This window comes from Neomonachus schauinslandi, chromosome 6, assembly GCF_002201575.2.
Source record: "Neomonachus schauinslandi chromosome 6, ASM220157v2, whole genome shotgun sequence".
Lineage (NCBI taxonomy): Eukaryota > Metazoa > Chordata > Mammalia > Carnivora > Phocidae > Neomonachus > Neomonachus schauinslandi.
In genome coordinates, this window is record NC_058408.1 from 32,294,850 (window position 1) to 32,307,261 (window position 12,412).

Consider the following 12,412-nt stretch of genomic DNA (forward strand, 5'->3'; position numbering starts at 1 on the left):
CTGTATCTGTGTAACTCTCTGAAGACATTCCTTTTTTTTTTTTCCTCTTTTAAAAGAATAAATCAGATAGGATTTGATTATCTTGCTTAACCAAGTTACTCTTGTATACTTTCCTTTACACATAGTCAGTTGTGATTTGTGGGTAGTTACAGTAGAATGATTTGCTTCAGCTGCTCTCCAGAAGATAATCATTTTCTAAACCTTTATTTTTTCCCCCTTGGTAATGCTGCCATATTTTGAAATATAGACTCTGTTGGATTCTTTCTTATATGTTGTCATAGTCCTTGTTTGACTTCCCATAGAAATTAACAATTCTTAAACCTTTCCTTTCTTTCTTTTTAAAAAAGAAACTTATTTATGCATTTATGGCTGTTTTATATTTATTTGGATTTTGTCAAGCTGCTGTTCTAGAAGAGAAAAATAACTGATTTCATAAATATCAGAATGGAAAATAACTGGATTTGGGAAATGTCAATACCAAAGAATTTATTACTTATACGGTGCTGCTGTTAAAAATAAAATACAACCCCCTCCAAAGGAAAAGGTCATAATTTGGGGGTACATACATAGGAATATAAAATGAGGAAATCATATTAATGCTATCTTCCATATTATTTATAAATAATAAGCTTAATAAACTCATAGTTTGAAAGAAATGATGAACTTACAGAAAGTTAATTCAAGACCATTGATGATTTAAGAATTGTAAAACTGCAGGAATTATTTTAGAGGAGAAACTTAATAAGGGCTGGCTTTATAATTGCATTCAGTTTTTAAAACCATTGATTTATAGTAATTAGTCAATGACCAATGACAATGTGGAATTTCCATCTCTGAATATCTCAGTTAGTTGGAATTAGGGACAAGTCACTCTGCCCATTGAAAATTGCAGAAATGAGCTCTATTACAGAATAAGACAAAGATTATGGCAGTTATGAAATGAGAGGGAGAAATCACCTAAAGCAGAGGTCAGTAAACTTCTTTGGTAAAGAGCTAGATAATAAATATTTAAGGCTTTGTGGGCCAGTCTCTGTCACTCAGCTCTGCTTCTGTAGCATGAAAGCAACTGTAGACAATGTGTAATCAAATAAACATGGCCACATTCCAATAAAACTTTATTTACAGAAACAGGCAAGAGGCTGTATTCAGCTTTCGGGCTATAGTTTGCCAACTTCTAATCTAAAGTAATCAGCAGGCTACCAGACAGGACTTCACAGTGTGGCCCTTCGACAAACTGGTTTCCATATTTCCCGGTCCATTCCTGAGATTTATAGGTCCAGAAACTCACTTTTATGTCTGTACACTGAGAGTTATAAATACTCTTAGGAGTTCTTTGTAATAACCACTGGAAATAGATTCACGAGAATGTCAGCTTTTTATTCACCTTTTAGAGAATGAATAGTGTACTAGCCAAGGTATCCTTTTTCTCTAATCAAGGAAGCAAAGTTGCTAAATTTATTAAGCAGAAAAATATAGAGTAAAATTAGGTAGTAATTTTATGGAATAGTTTATCAAGGAAATGGTGAAGGATACTGAATCATCCTTACCCTTGTAATAGTGTACCTCTCTTGTGACCAGAATAATTTTGCTCCCCAGATTCTTTTTCCCTAGCCAGGATACCCTTAGTGCATTATCTGTACTGCTTTTTTTTAAGAAACAGATTCATGTTTTTTTGGAATCCCCTTAACTAGATTCCATATAGACCTTTCCTTTTCTGGTAATATATTCTTTCTCTAGGCGAGCTATAACTAGTGGATTGGTTTCAGTTTTGGCCAGGTCAGTATACTTAATTGGTTCAAATGAGTAATATGATCAGTGCTTAGCCCAGGACTTGCAAATAGTAGGTGCTTAATAAGTATTTGTTGAATGAATTAATTTATCATGTTTACCTTTGACTAACCTCTAATCTATCTGATGTTTTCAAACCACACAATTAGGGAAATTGGTTGGAATAGAGATACAAGATTTTCTTTCGTAAATGGCTTACTCTCATCCATTATGTGTTTTGCTTGTTGTAATTCTCAGAGTAGTGATTACATCTGTTCTTAGCAGTAGTCTTGTTGAAATGTAGTGCATTTATTTAAAATAGGCATTAAAGCTGATAAATTTAGGGCCTGATTTTAGACTTGGTAGAATTTTCTAAGCTGTATGTAAAGTACCCAAATCTTAATGAACAGCTCAATGAATTTTTATAAATGAATACATCTGTGTAAACACCACTCAGATTAATATAAAGTTATTAATATGTTACCAGTACCAAAATTGCAGAAGTATCTTCTCCGGTCCCTCCCAGTTGATAACCTCCTTGCAAAATAATCATTATTTTGACTTCTATCACCATTAGTTTTGCCTGTTTGAACTTGATATAAATGGAATCATACAGTATGTACTCTTTTTTTTTTTGTCTGGTTTACTTCACTCAGTATGATGTCTATGAGATTCATCCATAGAAATGGTTTGTTTCTTTTAATTTTCATAGGACTATACCACAATTTATCCATTGTACTTTGATGGACACTTGGTTTGTTTTTACTTGGATCTATAATGAATAAAAGCTCTGAAAATTCTTGTTCATGATTTTTCATTATCCATATGCATTTATTTCTCTTGTGTATATGCCTTGCCACGGGATTGTTGGCTGATAAGATATGCATATGTTCTACTTTAGTAGACACTACTGAATAGTTTCCAAGGTAATTGTGCCAGTTTGCATTCCAACCAGTAAGTATATGGTTTATGAGAATTCCAGTTGCTCCATGTTTTCACCAACACTTGACACTGTCTTTTTTTTTAAGCCATTCTGATGGATATGTAGCACTGTCTCAAAGTGGCTTTAATTTGCATCTCTGTGAAAGTAATGCTATTGAGCACATTCCCATATACTCATTTGAATATCCTCTTTCTTGGAATACCTGATTCATTCTTCTGCTGATTTTCTTAAACTGGATTGTCTGTCTTTCTAAATGATTTGTAGGAGTTATGTCTGTATTCTAGAAATTTGTCCATTGTTGGATATCTAAATTGCAGATTCATTCTACTCTGTGGCTTTCTTCTCACTCTAGTAATGGTATCTTTCAGTGACTGAAGTTTTTGAATTTTATAGAAGTCATGTATCAGGGTTTTTTTTCTAGTTAGTTTCTTACTATATCCTCTTTAAGAAATTGTTGCCTGTTCCAAGATTGTTAATATTTTTTTCTGTTACCTTCTAGAAGATCTATTTTAACTTACATATTTAGATTATGAACCTTCTGTAATTTACTTTTGTGTTCATTATTAGGTAAAGGTCAAAGTTCCTTTTTTACTTTTTTCTTTTTACATGTAGCTATCTAGTTACCCCAGCACCATTTATTGGAAAGACCATCCTTTCCTTAACAGCATTTCATTGGCGTATTTGTTTTAAATTAAGTGATCATATATGTCTGGTTTGTTTTGGGGCTTTGCTCAGTTCTTTTGTATTATTTGTATACCCTTGCACCATTGCTATACGTAAATTACTATGGCTTTTGATATCTGGTACTGTAAATTATCCAACTTTATTCTATTTTGGTGTCTTTATTATTCTTGTTCCTTTATGTTTTTATACAAATTTTGAAACATCTTATTTCCAAACACAAACACCTGCTCGGAATTTTATTAGAATGTCATTGAATATATAGTCAATTTTTCCTTAATTGATTACTTTATAATATTGAATCATCCAATCCATGAACAATCCCTACATTAACTTAAGTTCTTTTAAATGTTTTTCAAAGATGTTATAGTTTTTGGGGGGTACCTGGCTCATTTGGTGGAGCATGTGACTCTTGATCTCAGGGTCATGAATTCAAGTTTGCCATTGGGCATGGAGCCTACTTAAAAAAAAAAAGATGTTATATCTTTTTAGTGCAGATATCTCACACATTTTCATTAGATTTATATCTAGATGTTTGATGTTTTTGTGCAAAATTATAAATTGTATTTTTATTTGTATTTGTTTCTGATGTATAGAAATGCAGTTGAGTTTGTATATTGACTTTTTTTTTTTAAGATTTTATTTATTTGAGAGAGAATGAGATAGAGAGCATGAGAGGGGGGAGGGTCAGAGGGAGAAGCAGACTCCCTGCTGAGCAGGGAGCCCGATGTGGGACTTGATCCTGGGACTCCAGGATCATGACCTGAGCCGAAGGCAGTTGCTTAACCAACTGAGCCACCCAGGCGCCCCTGTATATTGACTTTTTATCCAATAACTTTGCTAAGTTCTCTTATTAATTTTTGTAATTTAGCTCTTTTTGGATTTTCCAAGCATACAAACTGGCCATCTGTGAATAGTGACAATTTAATTTTTCCCTTTTTAAATCCTTTTCTCTCCCTCTTGGCCTTATTGCTTTGGTTGACATCACCAGTGGTGTATGACTAGAAATACTGAATAGTGGACATCCTTGTCTTATTCGCAGTCTTCAGGGAAAAGCTTTCAATATTTCATAATTAAGTATGATGTTTTCTGGGGCTCCTGGGTGGCTCAGTCAGTTAAGCATCTGCCTTCTGCTCAAGTCATAATCCTGGGGTCCTGGGATCGAGCCCCGCATCGGGTTCCCTGCTCAGCAGGGAGTCTGCTTGTCCCTCTCCCTCTGCCCCTCTTCCCCTGCTCATGCTCTCTCTCTCTCCTCTCTCAAATAAATAAATAAAATCTTAAAAAAAAAAAAAAAAGTATGATGTGGGGACCTGGGTGGCTCAGTCGTTAAGCGTCTGCCTTCTGCTCAGGTCATTATCCCAGGGTCCTGGGATCGAGCCCCGCATCGGGCTCCCTGCTCTGCATGAAGCCTGCTTCTCCCTCTCCCACTCCCCCTGCTTGTGTTCCCTCTCGCTGTGTCTCTCTCTGTCAAATACATAAATAAAATCTTTAAAAAAAAAAGTATGTTTTCTATATATTTTGTAGATACTGTTTATCAGATAAATTACCATCCATTCCTAAATTATTTAGAGTGTCATGAATAGGTATTAAATTTTATCAGATTTTTTTCTGCATTTATTGAGGTGATCATATCTTTTTCCCTAATTAATGAGATAAATTACATTGATTGATTTTTTAATATTAGATCTTGTGTTCCTGAAATAAACACATATTGGGGTTATTTATTTTCCAGTTACTATATAGTTGAATTTAGTTTGTATTTTGTATTTTTTCTTTTTTGTCTATGTTAATTAGACATATTCCTTTTTTTCCCCCCCCCTTGTAATGTCCCTGACAGGTTTTGTTATTATGACTCTGCTGGCCTCAAAAAATTATTTGGGAAATAATACATCTTTTTAAATGAAATGGAGGAGTTTATGTGAAGTTGGCATTATTTCCTTATTAATATTTGGAGGAATTCACTGATAAGTCCCTCTGAACTTCAATAAAAGATTCTTTAATAGTTACAGAGCTGTCAAATTTTTATTTATCTTTTATTTTTAAAGAACTCAAATCTTAAATATAAAATCTATTGGCAGAATTCAAGTTACCATATTATGTATCTTTTCAGTGACTAGGAATTTGTTGATTTTTCCCTTTTTTTTTTTTTGATTTTTCCCTTCTTTATACATGTTTTTTAATTTCATTTCTGCTTTTTCTTTTTTTTAAATTTTGTTTCAGTTTAATTTGTTTTTCCCTAGCTTTTTTATATCCATGCCTAACTTATTAAATTTTAGCATTTCTTTTTTTTTTTTCTTTTTTCTTCTTCTATATATTTTAAAGTTATAAGCTGCCCTCTAAACATTCCTTTAGTTAGATTCCACACTTTGTTTTATGGTTCATGTTTTCATTATAGTTCAGTTACAGTATTTCCTAATGTCTGTTCTGATTTATTCTCTCATTAGTGGCTTATTTGGAATTGTATTACTTAATTCCTAAATATTTGGGGTTTTTCTAAGTATTTTTATGTTACTGATCTCAATGTATATTTTTTCTTTTTACTTTCAATCCCTCTGTGGACCTGTATTTAAGATGTGTGTCTTTGGAGCATCGTTTTATTATCTATTATGATAATCTCTTTTAATTGGGATGTGTTTAGTCTTTAAAATTTTACATGATACTTATTCGGGTTTAAATCTGTCATCATGCTATTGGTCCCATCTGTTCCTTGATGCTTTCTTTCTCTTGTCTTCACTTCCTGTAATCATGAAGAATTTTTATTATACATTTTCCCCTCAATTAGCTTGTCAGTTGTATGTTCTTGCATTGTTCTTTAGTAGTCACCCTAAAGATTGCTATGTGTATTCATAAATTATTAGAGTCTATCTTGTTAGTTCTTTATCAATTTCTAGACAATACAAAGACCTTACAATACCCTTAGCTCTCACCTTTTATGCATGGTATGTATTTTAATTCTACATATACTTTAAACTACATAAGACATAATTTTTTGGTTTTAAATAACTCATTTATTTTTAACCATATATTTGCCCATTACTGTTACTACTTCCTGCATTTGCATTTTTCCACCTGGAATTTTTTCCTAATGCAAGAAGAACTCCTTTGGTGCCTAGGCACCAAGTTCTCGTAGGTTTTGATTATCTGAAAATGTTTTTATTTTTCTTTACGGAGAATATTTTTCCTGGCTATAGAATTTACATTAGTAGTTAATTTTCTTTCAACATTGTAAATATGTCATTTTTCCTCTTTGAACTTCTTTTGTTTTTGTTGAAAAGTATACTGTTGTTATTCTTATTGTTCCTCATTTAAAGGAAATGCCTCTTTTTTTTTTTTTTTAAGAGAGACAGCAAGAGAGGGAATACAAGCAGGGGAAGTGGGAGAGGGAGAAGCAGGCTTCCCACTGGGCAGGGAGCCCGATGTGAGGCTCCATCCCAGGACCCTGGGGTCATGACCGGAGCCGAAGGCAGATGCTTAACGACTGAGCCACCCAGGCACCCCAGAAATGTCTCTTTTTAATTGGTTGTTCTTTAAGATTTTTCTATCTGTGATTTTTAGTAGTTTTTTTTTAGTGTGCCCAGATGTGCTTTTTGGCTTTAGGGTTTTTTTTTTTTTTCGTATTTTGTGAGGTTTGTAGAACTTACTGCATCTGTGACTTGAGATGTCTTTCTATTGTTTAAGAAGATTCTCAGCCATTTTGTCTTTCATATATTGCTTTTGCTCTGTACTCTCTCCTTTTTCTGGGATTCCAGTTTATGTATGTTAGATATTTTACTTTGTCTTTTATATATATATATCTCATGCTCTTTCTATTTTCTTTTGTTTTGTTTTGTTTTTTTTTTAGAGAGAGAGAGAGAAAGAATGTGCATTCTGGTGGGAGGGGCAGAGGGAGAATTTCAGGCAGGCTTCATGCCCAGCCCAGAGCCCACACAGGGCTTGATCTCACGACCCTGAGATCATGACTTGAGTTGAAATAGAGTCAGATGCTTAACCAGCTGAGCCACCCATGCATATTTCTGTATTTTCAATCCTATTTTTCTGTGTGCTTCTATTTGGATAATTCCTATTGATCCATTTTCCACTATACTGATTATTTCTTCTGTAGTGTCTAATTTGCTACTGAATCCACCTACTGAATTGCTCAGTTATTTATCTGTTCCAGAAATTTCTTTTTTCCAATAGATTCCAATTCTGTGGTGAAATTCTCTTTTCTGTGTTTTCTTGAACATATTAATCATACTCAATATTTCAGGTCTTACATAATTTTTCTTTACCTTTAGGTGTATCTGTTATCTTTTTTCCTCCTCCCTCTTTTGGTGTTTGGCCATTTGGTTCTGTTTCTTGATATGCCTGACAATTTTGAATTGAACTTTAGATTTTGTGAATGAAAAATTGTAGAAGCCCCTGAAGTTGTATTTTTTCCCAGATATATTTAATTTTCTCACAAGCAGATAGACTGAGATGGCATTGATCTTTTCTGGTCTATTTCTACTCTACCTTTCTTCTAGTTCATCATCATTCTGGGGTCTCAACTGAAGTATGATGTTTGTACCAGAGTCTCCCCACTTTGGTGAGACTTAAACTCCAATCTTTGTCTCCGCAGTACCCTTGGGATTGCTGCAGTATCTGTTCAAACCTTCAGTAATCCCAGCCTCTGGTTTTTAGCTGTCTATCCAGCAAATGTTCATCTTGGGAGTTGAAAAATAGAGGCATTTTTGTTCATTTCTTTGTTGTTCTTTCCAGGCTCTTGACCCCTTAAATCCTTGGTAGTTCCAAACTCCAGCTTTTATCTTTCCATTCCAGGGGAATGTCATCAAGCCCTCGGCTGCCACTTGGCCTCTGTTTCCCTATACTTTAAGTCTGAAAGTGCACTGAGAAAAGAAAACACCTCCATATCTTCCTGTGTCTCCAGAACCTTGGCCTCTTACGTCCTGGCTGCCTTGTTTGTACTTCAGTGCCTCTAAAGAGTAGATTGTTTTGAGTTTTTAAAAATCTTGTTTTTTCCCCTTCACCAGCAAGAGACATAGTGTGACATAAACTACTCCATCAAATCTGAATGAAAGTTCTCGAGTTCTATTTTTGTATACTAGTTTTTAAAATCTAAACATAACTGATCCACTGGAAGACTTTTTTAATTCTAAAGATTTTATTTTATTTATTTATTTAGAGAGAGCATGAGTGGGGGGAGGAGCAAAGGTCAAGAAGAAGAGAGCATCTCAAGCAGACTCTGCGCTGAGCACGGAGCCTGATGTGGGGCTCAATCTCATGACTGAGATGACGACCTGAGCCGAAATCAAGAGTCGGATGCTTACCCGACTGAGCCACTCAGGCGCCCCAACAGTTTTTAATTCTAAAAACTCATAAGTTACTATGATTTTAGCTGAGAAATAGATTACATTTCTTTGAGCATTGTTTTATCTACTCCTACTCTTAAAAAATAGACTCCTTTCTATATATCTTGCAAGAGACATTTCCTTTGTTTCCTTAGGTCTCTGATATATGAAATTGAGATGCATCTAGCTTGAATTATTATCAAATAGGTAATTTTGCTACAGAAAGACTTGCTGTAGAAAGTATGGTTCTTTAATATGTATTCCTCTTTTCATTAAGTTCATAGTTGTTGACCCTTTTCACTATGTATCTTTAAGCACTCTAGATTTACTTTTTAAATATAATAATATCAACATTTCCTTTGTGGATCTTTATCTTTTTACAAACCTAAATTGATTTTTATATTGGAAAATGACATTTGTTTAAAATGATCATAGAAACTTCTCAAAGAAATATGCCTGTTTGGGTCCCAGTTTCTTAAAAGTATTTGTGGGACACTGGAACTAACTGACTAGGACTTTAAGTCCTTTATGAAAGCTTCTTAATGAATGTGCTTAAGAAACTATCATGGTTAGTACTGTGCCGAAGGAGAACACTTAAAACCAATACTTTTATCTTTAAAAATAAATTCTGTGCTTGGTGGTGGTGTTAATAATGCTGTGCTAGGTAAAAAGCTCCTGGTGTGACTGATTTTGATGCCAGGAATTATAGAAAGAACTTTATAGTTCTTGCATTTTGGAAGTGTAATTTTGTTTTTCAGGACAGTCTTTTATAAGCTTTTTCATACTGTCCCTGATTCTAGGTATTTCAGGTGAAATCAAATGTTGGATACAGTGTGTTCTATACACAGTTGCAAATACTATCTTTTCAGGAATCTTAACCCTTTATATAATGTATTACTTCATGTCTTACTTCTTCTTTAGTAACATCAGTAATGATATTAGTCTAGAAACTAGTAGAAATCTAATAGTACCAGAAACCAGCATCCCAGTCTGTATAAATTTTCTTCACTGGGATTTGAAAGTTCTAATGGTCTACACAATAACAATTAAGCAATAATATTTAACAAATAATTAATTGTTTGATATTAGTGGCTCAACTTGAAGATGCAGTTCTCTTAATTTTCTAGAATTGGCCTTGTTTTAAATGGAAAGATGAAGAAAACAGTGCTATCAACAAACCAATATAACAATTAATATAAAATCTTTTCATTTAGCTTTAAAAATATGTGCCTTTGTGTCTATTGTACAGTTGTGTGTCTGGATTTATTTGTTTTGTATTGCTGCTGTAACAAATTACTACGACATTAGTGGCTTAAACAGTATAATTGTGTATGATCTTATAGCTCTGTTGGTGAGAAATCTGACATGGGCTAAAATCTAGTTGTTGGTAGGGCTGCATTTCTTTCTGGCAGCGCTAGGGAAGAATCAGTTTCCTTCTCAATTGTCTTATTGGTAGAACTGATTCTTTGAGCTGTAGGACCAAAACCCAGGTTCTAGTTTTATTACTTACTGTAAGCTGAGAGTCTTTCCTAGCTTCTGGAGGCCACCACATTTCTTGGGTCCTGGCCCCTTTTCGATTTTCAAAGCCAGCAATGCAGGGGTTGAATTCTCTTCCTGTTGCATCTCTCTGACCCATTCTTCTTCAGTTAGCAGCCACTTTTGAAGACTCATGTGTTTAAATAGGGCCCACCTGGATAATCCAGTTAATCTCCCCATTTCAAGGTCATTAATCTTAATCAGATCTGCACAGTCCCTGTTGCCATGGAAAATAACATATTTATAGCTCCCAGAATGTGTACATCTTTGGGAGGCCATTATTCTGCCTATCACATTGGCTAACGTAGGAATTTATAATGTTTCATATTTTAAAAAAACAAAAACAAACCCAAAACTACAATGTGGAAACCTGACTCAGAAAGAAGTGAAAACTAGTCCAGTTTCCTTGTTCTTTACCCTGATCAACTCTCCTTATGTTAACCTCAGGCTAGACATAAGTATAACTACTTCTTAGCCTGATTCTAAGAACCTGGTTAATCAGAATTGCTGTTTTACTTTTTGGCCTTCTTTTGTGGGAGGAAATCAGATGTTTTGGTTTTACAACTTTTTTAGGGGCTGTAGTAGGAGTAAAAGAAAGCAATAATAATAGTTTGGGTCCATTAAGTTCTTATGCCAGGTACAGATCTAAGCACTACTCATTTTCTCATTCAATCCATTTACCAACTCTGATGTAGGTACTATTGTTATTCCATATTACTGGCGAAGAAACAGTGCTTAGAAACTGTCTTGCTCCAGGTTTGACTGGAAGTGGTACAGCCAGAATTCAAACCCGGATCTTTTTAATGTTTGAGCCCGTTCTCTTCATTGTGATAACATATAATATCACTGCTTTTATTAAGTTCTTGTGAGTATTCGTGTGGAAAATGTGTTACTTTAAATCACTGTCTTACCAAACGAATGCATTTTACACTTAATTTCATTTTTGTTCATACAGGTGAAAAACCATACAAGTGTCAAATTTGTAATCAATCTTTTAGAATTAAGAAAACTTTAACAAAACACCTGGTTATTCATTCTGATGCCCGACCTTTCAACTGTCAGCACTGTAATGCAACATTTAAGCGGAAAGACAAGCTGAAATACCACATTGACCATGTTCATGGCATAAAATCTCCTGACGATCCTCTCAGTACTTCTGAGGAAAAACTTGTATCTTTGCCAGTAGAATACTCATCTGATGATAAAATCTTTCAAACAGAAACAAAACAATATATGGACCAGCCCAAAGTTTATCAGTCAGAAGCCAAGACTTTGTTACAGAACGTGTCTGCTGAAGTGTGTGTTCCAGTAACATTGGTTCCAGTTCAGATGCCGGACACTCAGAGTGATCTGGTGCGTCATACAACCACGCTGCCACCACCTTCTCATGAGATCTTGTCGCCGCAGCCACAAGCAACTGATTACCCCCGAGCAGCTGATTTAGCTTTTCTGGAAAAGTATACTCTCACTCCTCAACCTGCAAATATAGTTCATCCAGTACGACCTGAACAAATGCTAGATCCTAGAGAACAGTCTTATCTTGGAACATTACTAGGCCTTGATAATGCTACTGCTGTACAAAGTATTTCTAATAATGAGCATCATTCATGAGTAAATCTAAACATTCCACAGACTTTTTTGATGGTTATGTGCTAATGGTAGCCTAGACTGATGGCTTTTAAATTAGTAAGGCTGCTATTTTTTCATTTTCTCTAGTTTCTCCAGTCCTCAGAACCATTTCAAATCAAGAAAAATATGTATATCTGTTTACTGAACATATGAATGAATATTTGGACACATTTTGAGGTATAATATTTGAAATGACATTTCTGTGATTTTTAAAGATGACTTAGTGCTAATTTTTAATGGTTTCTCAAACTTTTCAAAATTACTGGCTGTTGACTTTATGGTTTTGTTTTTGGTTTTGTTCTTAATTATCCATGGAAATTTTTATTCTTATTTAGTTTCGATCCTTTTTTCTCCCTTCACCATCTTCTAAACAAGCTTAAGGACCATGTAGCCTTTAAGAAAGAATATAAGAGTACACTGATAATTACAACTCTTCCTTGTCCTAACTTAAGATTCATTATTGTTTCTTCCACATTTTAAAAAACTGAAATTAGGAATTTAAATTTATAGGGAAGTCTTGGGTATT

The 12,412-nt window shown here is 34.3% G+C and overlaps 1 protein-coding gene across 1 annotated transcript in view; it reads left to right on the forward strand.

The window, feature by feature from the left end:
- ZBTB41 (zinc finger and BTB domain containing 41) overlaps positions 1–12,071 on the forward strand; it is a 43,051-nt gene extending 30,980 nt beyond the window's left edge. The window contains exon 10 of the mRNA XM_021682499.2: positions 11,213–12,071. Within this exon, the coding sequence (XP_021538174.1) occupies positions 11,213–11,868 (656 nt within the window). The 3' untranslated portion in view covers positions 11,869–12,071. The remainder of the gene's footprint in view (positions 1–11,212) is intronic.
- The last annotated feature ends 341 nt before the right edge of the window (positions 12,072–12,412 follow it).